We start from the raw sequence: 18,270 nt of genomic DNA, 5'->3' as shown, positions 1-18,270 counted from the left end.
AAATAAATAAATAAATAAATAAATAAAAAATAAATAAACAAACAAATCTTTTTTTAAAAAAGTACTGTCAAAATACATTTACCTGGTCAGTGCAGAGTCTCTCGCAACATGAAAAGAATAAAGTATGCTATTATTTCAAGTAGAATCTCTCCCTCCTAAGTCAGATTCCAAAAATAAGCCACCACTCTAACCTCATCTATTTATTACTTTGGGAAGCACAAGGACTACAATGCAGCATAAGCTTTCACCAAAGGAAAACTTCACCCTGGTAGGGAGTTACTATTTGGTGAGATCAAACAACTTTGTTAAATAGAAAGCATACACATTTAGTCTGTGTATGAAATGTATATATGCATAGCAGGGGCAGGGTAGGCTTAGACTAACATTTGAAAGCTTTTCTCAACTAAATACTAAGTTTTAGGGATCCCTGGGTGGCGCAGCGATTTGGTGCCTGCCTTTGGCCCAGGGCGCGATCCTGGAGACCCGGGATCGAATCCCACGTCGGGCTCCCGGTGCATGGAGCCTGCTTCTCCTCTGCCTCTGCCTGTGTCTCTGCCTCTCTCTCTCTGTGACTATCATAAATAAATAAAAATTAAAAAAAATAAACAGTAAAAAATAAATAAATAAATACATACATACATACATACATACATACTAAGTTTTATTTTCAGGAACAGGTTAGTGAATAATTTTACTGTTAATACTAAATGGTGATAACAAGAAGGTTACAGATTCTGGTTTTGGGTATGAGTAACTGTTGGAAGTTTTGTTCTGTTCCATGGGTGCTTGGCCCAGGGCAGCTGTCGCATGGGGAGAAGCAGGGAGGAGACGTTTTTGCTAGTGTGCAGTTGAAAACTGTACAGATTCATTGCTGTGAAGAAGGTACACTCAAGCTAACACTCCCTAGGGGCAGAAATCCCATGTATCCCCATATAGATACACCGTAAAGTTGCTACCCAGCTTTCTTTAAAGAAAGAAGTGTAACCTTCTTCTTCTTTTTTTTTTTTTATGATAGTCACAGAGAGAGAGAGAGAGAGAGAGAGAGAGAGAGAGAGAGAGAGGCAGAGACACAGGCAGAGGGAGAAGCAGGCTCCATGCACCGGGAGCCGGACGTGGGATTCGATCCCGGGTCTCCAGGATCTCGCCCTGGGCCAAAGGCAGGTGCTAAACCGCTGCGCCACCCAGGGATCCCGAAGTGTAACCTTCTGATTATGAAAATAATAGATTACTGTAAAATGATTCAGATAGCATAGGAATGAGTTAGACAGTGCACATTTGCAGCAATCCCACCCCCCTCAGAGATGTGTCAAAAGTTTGGTATAACATTCTTTTGGACACTCTCAATGTTATTGTATTTCCCTCAATTTTAGGGTTCGTATCTTAAATTTTCACATTCCTGGGATCTTATGCATCTTAAAATTGATATACAGTTACAACAGTGGTTGTTTTACTAATATATAATGCCCCACAGCTGTTGCAATGAATAAGGCAGCTCTGTAGGTAGTGACACAGTAGGAGTGCCAGACATTTTAGTTGAAAAAAAGAAAGCTGTAGAAGTGTATGTATGCTATACTATTATTTATATCTTTATTTTTTAAAGATGTATATTTATATGCTGATATATAAATTTTTCATTTCTAGAAGGAATCATAAAGAATAGGTAAAGACTGCCTCTAAGGAAGACAGCAGAAGGGTAGGAAGGGACCATTTTCATTGTATACCTCTTTCATCTAAGTTTATACTTTACTTAAATTAATTGAGTCATTAAAAAGCAAAGCAATACTACATATTACTATAAGGATTCATGAGCATGAGGTCAAAATATAGTCACGTACAGACAGGATACATACCAAATTCATTACAGAGTCTGCCCCTAAAAGGGAGGGAGGGAGAGGAATGGCCTGATAAAGGAAATATCATATGTAACTATGAAGTTTTAGTTCTCATAAAATTATTTTCAGCAAATATGATAATATGTTAACATCTGTTGGGACACCTGGGTGGCTCAGTGGTTGAGCGTCTGCTTTCACCTCGGGATGTGATCCCAGGGTCCTGGGATCGAGTTCCACATTGGGCTCCCTAGAAGCCTGCTTCTCCTCTGCCTGTGTCTCTGCCTCTTTCTGTGCCTCTCATGAATAAATAAAAGCCTTTTAAAAATTATGTATATGAATGTGATATTTATTCACTGTACTTCTTTTAATTTTTGTTCAAAGTACAAAAATTGAAATAAAAATACATGGATACTACCATAGAGCCATCAGAACTTCTAAAATTAAAAAGACAACACCACCAAACACAGGATAATGAGGAACTGGCATGCTAATACAATGTTACAACAACTGTAAAATGGTACAACCACTTAGGAAAATGGTCTGGCAGTTTCTTATAAAACTATATAAACATGTACCTCATGAGCCAGCAAACTACTCACAGTTATTAATCCAAGAGAAATGAATATATGTTCACAGAAAGACTTGTACAAGAATATTTATAGGAGCTTTATTCACAATAGTCAAAATCTGGAAAGAGCCCAGATGTCCATCAGTAAAAGACTAGATAAACAAACTAGTACATCCATACAATAAAATACCATTTAGCAATAAAAAAAAAAGAAGCAAACTACTAATACATGCAATAGCATGTTTATGGTGCTCTAAAACATATGCTGATGGGGATCCCTGGATGGCTCAGCAGTTAAGCATCTGCCTTTGGCCCAGGGCAGTCCTGGGATCAAGTCCCACATCAGGCTCCCTGCATGGAGCTTGCGTCTCTCTCTGCTTATGTCTCTACCTCTCTCTGTGTCTCTCATGAATAAATAAATAAAATCTTTTTAAAAAAATAAATAAATAATAAAACATATGCTGATGATAGAAACCTTACACAGAAGAGTGAATATTCTAGAAGTCTATTTATATGAGGACCTAGAATAAGCGAAATAAATCTATGGTGGAAAAAAATCAGAACAATGGTTGTCAGGGAAAGAAGGTTGTTGGAAGGGGTGGAAGTATTTAGGGGGAAGTATACTAATTAATCTCTGCAATTTACTTTGAAATGCATTAAGAAAAAGGTGGATTGATGGATAAATGAATCAATAGATGATAAAAACAAGTATAGTTAAATGTTAATGGTAGGATCTAGGTGTTCACCATAAAATTCTTTCAAATTATCGATATGCTTGAAGTTTTCATAATCAAATGTTAAAAATTACTTCTATTATTTAAAACACATTATATTTAACATGGATCTCTTTAACATATACTGGCCTACCTTATTCTTATTAATAAAGAGGATTTTATGGACATATTAAGTTTCTGGGACCATTATATAAGAGACCATACTTAAGTAAATACTGAAAGTACATCTTGATTTACAAACATGAGACCATATTACATATAAGACTGGCTTCCAGGAACGGCCTCCTCTATGCCCTAGTCTAACCCAGTTCACTTTACTCCCACAGAGAAGCACCATTCTGCCACACTATAAGGAGAATGAGTGGACATCTCAAAGAGTATGCAAACCATTGGCCACGTGCACACCGTCTCTTTCTTGTGCAGACCCTTTGTCCCCTATTCCCATGCCATCCTACCACCCATATTAGCTGGCCTGGCCAGCCCACAGATGGAGACAAATCTGTTCTCTAGTACAAACGCCCTGCCATTTGTTCTAGTGCTGTTAGGTGTTCACTGGATCAGCCAACCTAGAGGGATCATTACAGCCAAGCTGAAGTTTAAGTTGGGAAGACAGTCTGGGCAGCAAAAGGCATCAGGGTTCAGTATAGCTTACTGGGTTACTGCAATGGGATTATGAGCAAAACTCCAGTCAGAATTAAAGCTTTTCCTCACCTATTTGACTAACTCTACTATAGTACCTTGTGTCTCTGTGTGTATGTGGGTATCCACCATTCAGGGCATGAAAAGAAGGAATGGCAGCATTGTTGGAGGGAATGTCTCAGTCACAACACCCATTAACATCATCCTAACATCCGAAATCTTAAATAAACACCACTTCTCATCTTTTTTTCCCAATGAATCATATACTGGGTACATCTTTCCAAGTCAAAACATACACTTTCTAGTCACACTGACTTTAAGTAAGAGTTTATGAGCACCTTGGCCCCATGACTATTAAAGTATCTATACAGTAAAACCATGAACCTTAGGCTCTGTTAGCTTCCTTCACCAGAACACCTAGATGTTGGGGCCCCCGATCCAGGTAATAGGTCACATGAGAAGTTTTAGTATTTGTCACTATGTGACATTCCATATTTCCAGAATATGCACATTGTTACAACAGACCCAAAAGTGACCCTGCCCTTCAGTGTTTGTTATACAGGTTGTTAGAAAACAGAGCTTTGTCAGATTTTGGTCTTCCTAGTGAATTGAAGGATTACAGGGTTTGGATTATATAAATATTCTCCAGATGTCTGTTTATAATACAGAATAATGTATAAGAAAATGATGATGAAGGAAGAATTTTGGAATTGGTAAATTATTGAATTGCTACTTTTTTAAAGATTTTAAGTAATCTCTACACCCAATATGTGGCTTGAACTCACAACCCCAAGATCAAGTCACATGTTCCACCAACTGAGTCAGCCAGGCACCCCTTTAAATTGCTCTTTTTATCATTCTTACCTCATTTGAAGGAATTGTGGCAAAGGGTTTGATGACAGCAGCTAATGGAATCTGAGCTTGCTTGGCCATATCTGAAGTGCACGGGAAACAGTATGTTGTACAACGAATGTATCGAGGACTAGCATTGCCTGAAATGTTCAAAGAACACACTTAAAATTTGCTGAGAAAAAAATATCTGCCCTATAATATTTAAATATTTATAATTCTAGAGGATCCCTGGGTGGTGCAGCGGCTTAGCGCCTGCCTTTGGCCCAGGGCGTGATCCTGGAGACTCGGGATCGAATCCCACATCGGGCTCCCGGTGCATGGAGCCTGCTTCTCCTTCTGCCTATGTCTCTGCCTCTCTCTCTCTGTGTGACTATCATAAATAAATAAAAAAATTAAAAAAAAAAAAAACATAAATAATAAATAAATAAATAAATAAATAAATAAATATAAATATTTATAATTCTAGATAACACATTGCCTTATTTGTATAACTTTCTTCATGATTTCTAAAAAGACTAATATTATGCAATTCTATAATCTATGTTTATATTTATATTTATTGAATGTCTACTAAATGTTAGGCATTGTCCTAACTGCTTCCTTGTAGAGCTTATGTTCTTACAGAAGATACAGACAACAACTATCAAACCCAAAGAATGGGTAAATCACATAGGTCATTAGAAGATGATAAATGCTATGAAAAAAACTGTATCTTGTTAGGGGGTATCTTAATGGGAGACAGACTGCAACTTTAAACAGTTATAGAGTAGGCCTTTTTGAAAAGGTAACATTTGAGCAGACTCCCAGGAAGGAAGGCATATTCACCTAGGCAGGTGCCTGGGGTCAGGGCACATCTGGCCTGGTAGAGGAGTAACAGGAGGTTGTGTGGCTGGAATGGAGTACACACTGGGCACAGCAGCTGGTGAGGAGTTCAGAGAAGTAACAAAGGTTGTGCAGTAACCAGAGGAGAAATGGTGATGGCAGGGACCAGCCTGATTGCAATAGAGTTAATGACATGCGACCATATTCTGTACATATTTTGGAAATATACTGATTGTTGATGGGAGCGAGTATGAAGTGTGAAGATGGGAGGTGGGAAAGAAAGAGATCAAGAATGACTCCAAAGTTTTTGGCCTGAGGAACCAGAAGCATGAAGTTGCCACCAACTGATAAGAAAAAAACTGCAGGAAGGGAAGGGATGTGTTAATGGGTATGTGGGCAGAGATCAGGAATCTGGCTTCAGAGATGTCCACTTTGGGAATTGTAGCAAGCAATCTAACAGTAAAGCCGAGTAAACAACTCGATATGGGAGCCTGGTACTGATGAAGATACACATTTGGGAGTTTTCTATAAAGAACAAACCAAGGGGATCCCTGGGTGGCTCAGCAGTTTAGCACCTGCCTTCAGCCCAGGGCGCAATCCTGGAATCCCGGGATCGAGTCCATCATCAGGCTCCTGCATGGAGCCTGTTTCTCCCTCTGCCTGTGTCTCTGCCTCTCTCTCTCTATGTCTATCATGAATAAATAAATAAAATCTTTAAAAAAAAAAAAAAAAGGGATCCCTGGGTGGCGCAGCGGTTTGGCGCCTGCCTTTGGCCCAGGGCGCGATCCTGGAGACCCCGGATCGAGTCCCACGTCGGGCTCCCGGTGCATGGAGCCTGCTTCTCCCTCTGCCTGTGTCTCTGCCTCTCTCTCTCCCTCTCTCTGTGACTATCATAAATAAATAAAAATTAAAAAAATGTTTAAAAAAAAAAAAAAAAAAGAACAAACCAAAACCATGAAACTACTTTAAAACCTCTAAGGGAATAATTGTGGCTAGAGGATGACCAAGAACTAAGTCCTCAGTCCTCTAACATAAAGATGTCAGAGGAAAAGGAGAAATTAATTAAAGGACTGAAAAGGATAAAAACAAGGAGAATCTGGTGTCCCAGAGGTGAAGAAAGTACATTAAGGAAAAGCATGATCATCTGTGTCAGGTAGTAATGCTAGATCAGTAAGACCATTGGATTTACTTGCCATTTGCAATGACAAGGATGGAGCTAGAGAATATTATGCTAAGCAAAATAAGTCAATCAGTCAGACAAAGACAAATGCCATATGATTTAAGTCAAGTGTGAAATTTAACAAAACAAATGAGCAAAGGGGGGAAAAAGAGAGAGAGGCAAACCGAGAAACAGACTTTTAACTACAAAGAACAAACTAATGGTTACCAGAGGGGAGATGGGTGGGAGGGTGGGTTAAATAGGTGATGGGGATTAAGGAGGGCATGTGCTATAAGGAACACTTGGTGTTGTATGGAAGTGTTGAATCCACTTACACGAGGTACCTAGAATAGGCAAATTCACAGAAACAGAAAGCAGAATAGAGGATACAGGAACTGCAGGGAGAGGAGGAATAGGGAGTTATTGTTTAATGGCTACAGAGTTTCAGTGCAGGAGGATAAAAAAGTTCAGGAAACAAAAACTAACGATTTCATCAGCCTGTGTTTTAACTTGCCATGAACAATGGAATAATTACATATTCCTGGAAAGAGCAAACCTGTACAAGAACAGATAATATTAAACTAGCAGCACATATTGGATAGCTAGTAGAAACAGAGCTCGGCCTTTCATTATCTGAATTCAAAATTGGAAAAACAGGGCAGCCTGGGTGGCTCAGCGGTTTGGCACCACCTTCAGCCCAGGGCATGATCCTGGAGACCCGGAATCGAGTCCCACGTCAGGCTCCCTGCATGGAGCCTGCTTCTCCCTCTGCCTGTGTCTCTGCCTCTTGCTCTCTCTGTGTCTCTCATGAATAAATAAAATCTTAAAAAAAAAATTGGAAAAACAGAACCTACATCTTAAAGGACCTGCTGAAAAAAAAAATATCATTGGGGCTAGAACCAGGTGTGTGGATTTCTCATGTTCAATCCCCTACTGCTCTACTCATGCTATCTTGGCCAGGTTTCTAATGTAGTAAATAAATTAAACCAAAGTAGGGCAAGTACTAATTTAAGCCTATAAATTAAAATAATTTTCTTAAACTAGTATATTGAACTATATTTCATCAGACACTCTCTAGACTTCTACAAGCAAAAAAGAGAATTCAGTTGGCAATACATCTCTGTACTTGAATAATCGATGGTAAGTTGGTCCCCATTATCACCTATAAGGAGGTCCCCAGTCAATGTAGCCTTATGAAGGGTACACCAGTGTATTTCCTTTTAAAAAATGGTGAAAATTTTAAAACCGCAATGAAAAATATTAGTGAAAATAAATACCTTGATCTTGTATCACACAATCTGTAGTGACCAGGGGAGGGACCTGGCCTCTGGTATTGGTGGCATAAATCTGTCCTCCTCTTGTGGCTCTGTCATTCTCGATCACCTGAATCTGATATAAGATATCAAGAACAAGTTAAAGTAAGACCCTTCCAAACATTCCCCCTCTCCATTTCATTATACACACACACACACACACACAAATAGGCATTTTCTAAATCCTTTCCATTCATTTCAGATTAAATGCTCACTGAGAGCCTACCATGAGCCTACCATACCTTCAGTTCCACTTTTGAAACTTTCACAATTTTAGAGCAGCAGGTGCTAAATTCTGTTCTGTGATACTCTGAGCTCTGACCCTTCAAAGAACTTCATTTCTTTCATTTTGTTTATTGGCACCATAGATAAGCATAAAAAAAAATTCTGGTAGAAAATGAAATTGAAAATAGCTTTTAAAGAAAATACCTTTTGTAGTTAAAGGAAAATATGCAAAGCTAAAAATCATTAAATCCAGAAAAAATGATTTACAGTATCACCTAAAACACTTTAACTTTTCTCTTTAAATTTGTCTTTTCAGTTTGCCTTTCAAGTTCTTCCACCTCACCCCTGCTCCATGGAACAGTAAAAAAACAAATATAGTGTTTCCACTTGGAAGTTGCCTATTGTATGGAAATCAGAAGAAAAAAAGTCCCTAAGTTTTGTCATCTAATTTGGAAACACTTTGTATTTCTCTACTTAAATATTTATTGATAACATAGAGTTAAAAATTTGTCTTTCTGGGGATCCTTTGGTGGCTCAGCGGCTTAGCGCCTGCCTTTGGCCCAGGGCAGGATCCTGGAGTCCCAGTATTGAGTCCCATGTCAGGATCCCAGCATGGAGCCTGCTTCTCCCTCTGCCTGTGTCTCTGCCTCTCTCTCTCTCTCTCTCTCTCTCTCTCTCTCTCTCTCTCTCTCTCTATGTCTATCATGAATAAATAAATAAAATCTTTAAAAAAAATTTGCCTTTGTTGTATATGTCTAGGGATTAAAATAATAAGCAAAATTTAGTAGTATGGAGTTAACAAAACACAAAGGCATCCTAATAATTATCTTCCTCCTCTTCTTCTTGCCCTCACTTCTTTTGTCGTGGAATAAGAGATACAAGAGACATGGAATAAGAGACAAGGGGGTTAAAAAGAGAGAGAGAGAGAAATGAGACAAGTGCCCAGAATGCACTACATACCTTTGGAAGATACACAGTTTTTTAGATTCCAAAAGACACTATTAACATGAAAATTATCTTCCCCCAAACTCTGAAATGTTACCTTCTCCATTTTGCCCTCCCATCGCATCCAATGCAGCAGGCCTATCTGGCACTGATACTGGTTTTATAGTGTATCAGAGATAGATTTAACCTCCCTTCAAATCTATACATTTATGTTTTTTTAATTTCAAAAGATTTGAATTCTTATTAAAAATATAGCATACACACCAAACATAACTACTATAAGATATAGATGAGACCAAAAGCTACCATGGGCAGAGACAAGAAGCAAACAAAAATCAAAATACTATTACATCCTATATTTCAACCTTAAGGTTAATCTGATTTCTTCAAAATTGAAGAACTTTTTATATAATCAACATTTAAGGTAATCATTTCAGCCAATGAAGTGTCAAATATGAAACCAAATTAAAAGCCACAATAATCTACATATTGAATATAGTTTCTAATCTTAAAGTAGACTACATTTCTAAAAAAACTTATTTTTAATTAGTTGTTCACAACTTACAAAAAGCACAGCCTCCAAAGAAACAATGTCATATGTGGTAATTGTATTTCTAAACTAATTCACATCTTGGCTGGAATACTATCAGGGGAGTAAGAAATATTAAAACACTTCTAGTAATTTAAAAAAATATAGGTTTTTAAAATTTACCTTAAATGCATGTTCTTGAAAAAACAGACTTGGAAATTTAACAGTACACAGAAATTTCAATAGAGATTTTGACTATGATTCGTACTTATAGGATTTCGATTTGATGATGACAGTGACCCTTGATAATACCAAAGCTACCTCAAAACACATAGATTTCTTTTTCCTTCACAGGATCTGCCACTAGTGTTACTTTTTACTTATCTGCTATGAACAGAATATAATGCGATCATAAAATAAAATCAGGAAAGAAAAAAAAGAGTGTTTCTCTTGAGAGAACAAAAAGAATAAGGGAGAAAAAAGATAAGGAGATATGTGTACACCTAAGGCAGGTTGCTTAAAGAATTATCTGAGCTTGCTCAGGGTAGTGACAGAGAGGGGGATAGGAAGAGCTCCACTTCTGAATGGTCCTTCTACAGATACAGAAAGGCAGTGAGGAAGAGTTTCAATGGTGACACCAATTTTTTCACTCTCACAATGGAAATAATACCATCACCCTAAAGGTTTTGGAGTGATCACTTAGCTCAGAACTGGCATGTAACAAGAGTTCAGTAAACATGATTTTACATCTTTCTTCCCAGAAGGAAGAAATTATTTAGTCAGTTAAAGCATGTTGATAATAGGAATATAAATAGGCTCCATCTGGCATTGCTATTTAATTACTTTTATGATAAAAATAACACTAGACTGATCTGTATGTATGCATTTTAAGAGTCTTAGATGAATCACAGCAACACTGCTTATTGCTGTTGTTGTTAACCCCCATTCATTCATTCAACAAATACATGAATGTATACTACATACCAGGCTATATTCTAGCTGTTGGAAACACAGTATGAACAAAACCAAATTACTGACCTCTTGGAGCTGACATTATAGTACAGAAGACAGGCAACAAATAAGTGTATAAATATGATACATCTATGTCAAATAATAGTTAAGTACTGTGGACATGGGATATGTACAAGGGTATCAGGAAGACTGGGGATGAATGAGGATAGGAAGGAAACGAGGATATGAGCCATGCCTTGCATATATCTAAACAGAGGAAAAATCAAGTGCGAAGGTCTTGAAACAAAAGTACATGTAGCATGTTTAAGGAATAATAGGGAGCCTGGTGTGGCTGAAGTAAAAGGAGAAGAGGCATAAGAGACCGAATCAGAGGATCGTATGTGACTGATGTAAGGCATGGAGTGGAAAAGAATGCAGACTCCTACAGGTCATTATAAGAACTTTGGTTTTTAACTAGAGGAGTGTTGGAGGGTTTTGTTCTGAGTCACAGCATAGCATGATCTGACTTAAAATCTGAATGGATCATCCTGGCTGCTGTGTGAAGGCTGGAAGATCAGGGAGACAGTTAGGAGGCTCTCACAATAACCAAGGTGGATGGATGCTAGTGGCTTGAACCAGGATGAGGACCACGACCAATAAAATTAACTAAAGGACAATGTGCAAGAAAGCAATCAGTAAGGATGACTCCAGGGTTTGGGGCCTGAGGAACCAAAGAACAGGGTTGGAATCTAGATTTCAGGGAAATGTCTTACCTAGGAATATCTGCATCTTCATTTAAAGCCATGAGAATGGATGGGATCACCTATAGCACTGCCTTTTAGTGTGCCTACGAATCATCTGGAAAGCTTGTTAAAACATAGATTCCAAGGCTCCACCCCTAAAGACTCTGACTCAGTAGGTCTGAGGGGAAGCCTGCAAATATGAATTTCTAGTGAGTTCCCAGCTGATGCTGATTGTGCCATCCTGAGAGCAGCACACTTTGTGAAGTGTTGATCTACAGAGGAACTGTCAACAGAGAAAGGGACAGGTCCAAAGACCATCTTTGGGACACTTCTGACACCAGGAAGTCAGAGAGATGGTGAAACCAACAAAGGAAATAAGAGATAAGCAGAGATGTAAATGAGTGGTGGTATTTCAGAAACAAAACGAAAAAGTGTTTCAAGAAGTGAGCAGATATGCCAAATTGCTACTGATACGTTGAGGTAGATGAGATCTGAGCACTGACCACTAGATTTGGTAATAGGAGATCACTGGCAACCTTGACAAGCATAGTGTTGGTGGGGTTGCGGTAATGAGATCTAAACTGGGATAGGTTCAGGAGGGGAATGGAAGGGATGAACTGAAGACAGTGAGTACAAGTAACTCTTCTGGAGATTTTATTGCCATAAAAGAGCCAATAAATGAGGGGAAACTGGATAGAGAATTTGAAAAGGGCCACGGGAAATCTCTTTTATTAATGAGGAAAGGTATTACAGGATGTTTATAATCTGCTGAAAATGACCTAGACATTGAAACATTGAAGTTTATCTTCAAATGAGTATAGATGATGCAGGGGAGAGATGTGATGGCTAATTAAAATATGTCAACTTGGCTAGGCTGTGGTACCCAGTTTTTGGTCAAATACCAGTCTAGATGTTGCTGGGAAAGTATATTTTTAAAATATGTTTAACATTTAATCAGTAGACTCTGAGTAAAGTAAACTCTCCATAATGTGAGTGGAACTCATCCAATTATTTGAAGTCCTTAAGAAAAAAAGACTGAGGAATCCCAAAGTAGAGGGAATTCTCTGTCTAGAGGCCTTCACACTTGAGCTGCAAAACCGACTTTTTCTGGCTTACCCTGCAGATTTCAAATCTGCCACTCCCCAGAGCTGAGTGAGTGAATTCCTTAAGATAACTCTCGATGATTGATGGATTGATTGATTGATAAAGATATATACACATATATCCTGTTGGTTCTGGGTTTTTTTGAAGAATTCAAATACTCTAATACAGGGGACATTTGCTGAAGGGTTATCCTCAAGAGGCATAAGGGAATCTAGGAGGTGACAGCCCTGGTTGGGAGTATGAAGAAGCTAACCCATGGTAAGAAGAAAAGAGAAATGAAAGGACACATATGCAGGGAGATGTGGCAGTGCAGAATGCAGAGGTTCTCTTTGGATTGTTTCTATTCTCTTGGTGAAGTAGAAAGCACAGTTACCATTAAAGAGTCAGAAAGGGGAAGGCAGTGTTAGGAGTTTGGAAAGTGAAGAAATGATAGTCCCTAAGAAAATGAGAGAGACAGTGGAGTTGGGTGATGGCCTTCAGACCTGCTACACATTAGAATCAGTAGGGAAGCTTTGAAAAATCCCAATGTCCAGTTCATATCCCAGTCTAATTAAATAAAATTGGCAGGTGGGAACAAGACATCAGTATTTCTATAGCTCCGCCACTGGTTCTTTTGTGCACACAGGTTTTAGGACCACAGAACTATAAGTTCACCTTAGTTTAATAGTCATGAATCAAAAGTGAGATCAGTAAGCATGGTGTGATTTTTCTCAAGTCACAGGTGGCCTCCGGGATGCAGGCAAAGAGTAGGTGGAGAGTTGGTTTAACAACAAATGGGATTTTCCTAGTGAATTCAGTGAAGAAAGTGAGGCAAAGGAGTTGAGAGTAAAGGATGTAAGGGATAGATTTTTTATCATAGATCAAATAATCTAAGCTGCATAAGAGAAGTGAGAAGATGAAGGCAATGCAAGAGAAAAAGTGGTAAGTTATAAGTCCTGGTGAGTGAATCATTATTGGAGTTTGAGTCCTAAAGGAATGAGCTAAAAAGATAAAAGGCAGTGATTGGAAAACAGATGTTTTCAATTGAGATTCTGAAGTGTCCTGTAATTGGTAATGACAGGATTTATGATAAGACGATGGATAACAGGTAGCGTGGATGAACCAGTGGGAGCAAAGAAGATCAAGAACTGAAAGGCCTGAGAAATAAAAGTTTCTAAAGATGGATAGTAAAATTTCCAATAATTGTGACAAAAACAGTACTGGAGAGACTAACAATGAACCTGGAGCTAGAAACATCAGAGAATGAAGTGGAATGACCCAGAGGATCTGTAGATGTTATACAGAAGCAAAAAAAACAAGAAGTTAAAATGATGAATTCAGTGTAAATATATGATATTCCTTTAACTAGAATAATGAAATAATATTAAGCCATTAAAGCCATGGCTGATAATATAATTATCAATAAAGGCACTAAGAGTTACAAAAACTTAATTTCTAACATGTTACATAGGGCTTGACACTTTATTATACATTTTCAAGTTCATATTCAAATAAATATAGAATAAGTGGATAAATCACAAAAATAGACAAAATCCTCTACCCACTCTGCGCCTTTTTCAAGGACTTCACAGCTCCTCCCATCAAGAGCCAGTCTTTTTACTCCTTGACTCTCGGAAGACGTTGTGACTGGCTTTGGCTGAGACAATGTCACAGAAGTGGCAATGTTTTAGTTCCAAGCCATGGCTCAAGAGGCCTTGCAGATTCCTAGTTTCCCTCTTAGATGATGTCTGCCACAGTCAAGTGAACAAATCCAGGCTAGCCTGCTCAGTCACATGGCCCAATGATTCCCAGCTAAAAGACAGGTACCAAATACCAGACACATGAATGACACCATCTGTAGTGGGCTTAGTGCTACCCCCCACCAAAAATATATCCATGTTCTAATCTTACACAGTAAGACTATTGATGAAGTCTTTTTTTTTTTAAAGATTTTATTTATATATTCATGAGAGACACACAGAGAGAGGCAGAAACATAGGCATAAAAAGAAGCAGGCTCCCTACAGGGAGCCCAATATGGGACTTGATCCCAAGACCCTAGGATCACGACCCGAGCCAAAGGCAGACACTCAACCACTGAGCTACCCAGGTGCCCTGATTAAATTAAGTCTTGAAAGGCATTCATTGGATTATCTGGATGGGCTCTCAATGGAATCAAGTGTAACCTCTCGTAATAGAGAGGCAGAAGGAGTTTTGAGATGGGTGCCCAGAGGAAAAGACACAGAAGAGAAAGAGGCAATGTGATGGCACAGGCATAGTCATTCAGCCACAAGCCAAGGGGTACCTGAAGCCATCAGAAGCTAGAGGAGAAAAGGAATGGATTCCCCTATAAAGCCTTTCAAGGGAGCATACCCCTACAACACATTGATTTCAGACTTCTGGCCTCCAAAAACATAAAAGAATAAATTATTGTTTTAAGTCACCCAGGTTGTGATTATTTGGCACAGCAGCCACAGAGAATTAACATACCATCCTAGACCATTCATGCTCCAGCCAAACCTCCAGCTTACCCCAGATGTACAAGTAAACCCAAACCAAATCCACTGAGCCTGGCCCAGAGTAGCAGAACTGCCCAGAGGACCCACTGACTCATGAGGATTAATAAGTAGTGGCTGTAAATTACTAAATTAGGTGGTGGTTTGTTATACAGCAAAAGTTAGCTAATACAGTAAGTAGCTCTTTGAGCTATGTCTAACTTTCTCTACTCATGTTTATAGAACCACTTCCAAGACCTAGGTTAACTGTATCAATTCCATTATTATTCTAAAAGGACTATGTATCTCTGCTCATTGCTACAGATTTGCAGTTTGTCCTGAAGCAGGAGTATATATATCCCTGCCAGACTAACCCAGGCCTTTGTTATGACTTGGTTTGGTTGAGGACATGTGAGTGGTTGTGACATGTACAACATCTGAGTGAAAACTTTAAGGGCTATTGTACCTTCTGGCCAGTTCTCTTTTCTCCCTTTCTCTTGATAATAACATGTCCCAAATACAGAATGCCTCTGCACACTGGCTTTTGGAATGATAAGGGCACACAGAACCACACCTAAGGTCAAACTTCAGCTACTACAGCCTACATGTAATCTAAGTGATAAATAAATCTTCATGGTTGTAAGCAAATTGGGGACTGTGTGTTATGCAGAATGACCTAATAAAAGCTGACTGATACAGTTACTAAAGAATAATCTTCCAAAGAAAATCACTTTATTAGAGAAGAATTAAGTTAGAGCTCTATTTTATATAAAATAATTTTTAATAGGCAAAATATAAAATACTTTGTGCTTTCCTTTCTGTGGGTATCTTACCCTTATTGAGAAGTATCCTTTTCTTATCTAAACTAGCATGTTTATATACTCAGGTTATTACTTACTCATTAAACAATCAATAAATACTGCTAATACATGCCAATATAAACATCAATAGCACTGCCAAGTTTATGTGACACCAAAAAACATCTACATAGGCTTTCTGTCATGGAGACCCCTAAAATGCCATAACCTAGCCTTCCAACCCCACACATGGAAAGAAGGAAGCTTCTGTGTGATGGGTATTGTGCTTCAACAATAAAGGACAGGAAAAATGCTAATAAACTGAAGAGTTTCTGAAACAGTGAATGAAGAATGGTCCTTTGTGATGGAGATGATCGGAGTGAGAGAGAACACTTACTGGGCTGGGGATGGAGTCAGGATCCAGCTTCTTCTGGAGTTGTGGTGGACCAGCCATCTGTGCAGGACCTCCAGGGAAGCCTCCTGGGTAGGCGAGCTGCCCGCCTGCCATCTGCAGACCATAGTTGGCTGCTTGGAAAAAAATTTTAAAAAGAAATGAGTAGAACACGAAGTCCACATATAAGACTCACTAACAATATTATGCTATTCAATCAAGTAGGCTGCATTTTTTCATCTTATTATATAAGGCAGAGAGTTAAGGTGAGTATCTAGGATTCCCTTTTCTCTGTACTTGCCACACTATTTTAAAAGTAGCTTTCCTTAAGAGTTAGTAATAGATGCCTAGTAACATAGAACAAAGCTGATTTCCTAGATAACCCTAGGCCTTTCTGCTGAGCCTGCTTGCCTTACCCTGCTGCGGCGAATATCCAGGGCCCAGGGTCTGTCCTGGAAGAGGCGGGGGCTGGTACTGAGGCCCAGGAAGCCCATCCTGCCTGTGTGTAGATGGAGGCAAGGGCAAGGCACCAGGGCCATTTAGTGCGGTAGGTGGTGGTGGGAGAACCTGAGATCCAGGCTGCATAATGGATGGCTGCGGAGGTCGTGAAGGACCCTGGAATGAAGGTGCTGATGGAGGGCCAGGGGGCCCCTGGACAGGGGGAGCCATGCCTGAACCTGTGCAAGAAAGAAGACCAGACCACTAAACATTGCACTTTTCTTTTTTTTTTTTAATTTTATTTTTATTATTATTTTTTTTATTTATGATAGTCACACACAGAGAGAGAGAGGCAGAGACACAGGCAGAGGGAGAAGCAGGCTCCATGCACTGGGAGCCCGACATGGGACTCGATCCCGGGTCTCCAGGATCGCGCCTTGGGCTAAAGGCAGGCGCCAAACTGCTGCGCCACCCAGGGATCCCAAACATTGCACTTCTCAACTCTAAATTCTACGAAGTACACACAGGGACACTACTTTTCCTGATATAAAATAAGAAGTCATCCTTATAAATCAATTTTTCTTTTTTTGCCTCAAGATAAATCTTCATTCAGAAAGTTATACAATTGCTATTTGGGGCATTTTATAAAATGGGAGAATTTTTAATAGGTAAAAGCAATATTTATAATTTTGGTAAGGAAATTAATAGGATAGGGGCAGCCCCGGTGACGCAGCGGTTTAGCGCCGCCTCAGCCCAGGGTATGATCCTGGAGACTGGGGATCGAGTCCCACATGGGGCTCCTTGCATGGAGCCTGCTTCTCCCTCTGCCTGTGTCTCTGCCTCTCTCTCTCTCTCTGTTTCTCATGAATAAATAAATAAATAAAAATCTTTTAAAAATAATAAATATTTTTAAAAAAGAAAATTAACAGGATAAAGTTTAAGTCAGTTGCATTAACTTTACATGACACATGTCACTAGTTAAGAAATTGTATCTGGGGATCCCTGGGTGGCGCAGCGGTTTGGCGCCTGCCTTTGGCCCCGGGCGCGATCCTGGAGACCCGGGATCGAATCCCACATTGGGCTCCCAGTGCATGGAGCCTGCTTCCCCCTCAGCCTGTGTCTCTGCCTCTCTCTCTCTCTCTCTGTGTGACTATCATAAATAAATAAATAATTAAAAAAAAAAAAAAAAAGAAATTGTATCTGGTACAAAATCTAGAAAATGATATAGAGGACTATTTTACCATGTAACAAGCATTATTCAGGTAACTTAAATATTCAAAAAATTATTTTGTGGCCTGTGCTTAACTTGATCAAATAGTTCTTGGAACTTGATAGAAATAACAAGGGAAAAAAGATGGGCCACTAACATGTTTGTTTGTTTAAGATTTTAATTATTTATTCATGAGTGACAGAGAGAGAGAGAGAGAGAGAGAGAGAGAGAGAGGCAGAGACACAGACAGAGGGAGAAGCAGGCTCCATGCAGGGAGCCTGATGTGGGACTCGATCCCCGGTCTCCAGGATCACACCCTGGGCTTCAGGCGGCGCTAAACCGCTGAGCCACCCGGGCTGCCCCACTAACATGCTTTTTCATCATTTTGGAAATAGTTGTAAACCAGATTATTCTATCTCTGATTATATGATATTTAGTTACTTCATTGGAGACCTACCCATCTTGAAATTAGTAAAAGACAGGAAATAGTCAGAGGGTTCTTTTTTTTAACAGATACTTCTAAAAAACTACTTAAAGTAACGGAA

At 39.2% G+C, this 18,270-nt stretch overlaps 1 protein-coding gene across 2 annotated transcripts in view; it reads right to left on the bottom strand.

The window, feature by feature from the left end:
• SEC24D (SEC24 homolog D, COPII coat complex component) overlaps positions 1 to 18,270 on the bottom strand; it is a 103,522-nt gene that overhangs the window by 65,274 nt on the left and 19,978 nt on the right. The window contains exons 5-8 of one of the 2 annotated variants that reach the window (XM_055342496.1): positions 16,494 to 16,754; positions 16,084 to 16,214; positions 7,884 to 7,995; positions 4,638 to 4,765 (exon numbers count right to left, since the gene is read on the bottom strand). In XM_055342496.1, the coding sequence (XP_055198471.1) occupies positions 4,638 to 4,765; positions 7,884 to 7,995; positions 16,084 to 16,214; positions 16,494 to 16,754 (632 nt within the window). The remainder of the gene's footprint in view (positions 1 to 4,637; positions 4,766 to 7,883; positions 7,996 to 16,083; positions 16,215 to 16,493; positions 16,755 to 18,270) is intronic. The other variant, XM_055342497.1, reaches the window with a different exon arrangement.

This window comes from Nyctereutes procyonoides, unplaced genomic scaffold (genome assembly GCF_905146905.1).
Source record: "Nyctereutes procyonoides isolate TBG_1078 unplaced genomic scaffold, NYPRO_anot_genome, whole genome shotgun sequence".
Classification (NCBI taxonomy): domain Eukaryota; kingdom Metazoa; phylum Chordata; class Mammalia; order Carnivora; family Canidae; genus Nyctereutes; species Nyctereutes procyonoides.
This window is presented reverse-complemented; position numbering and strand designations above follow the sequence as displayed.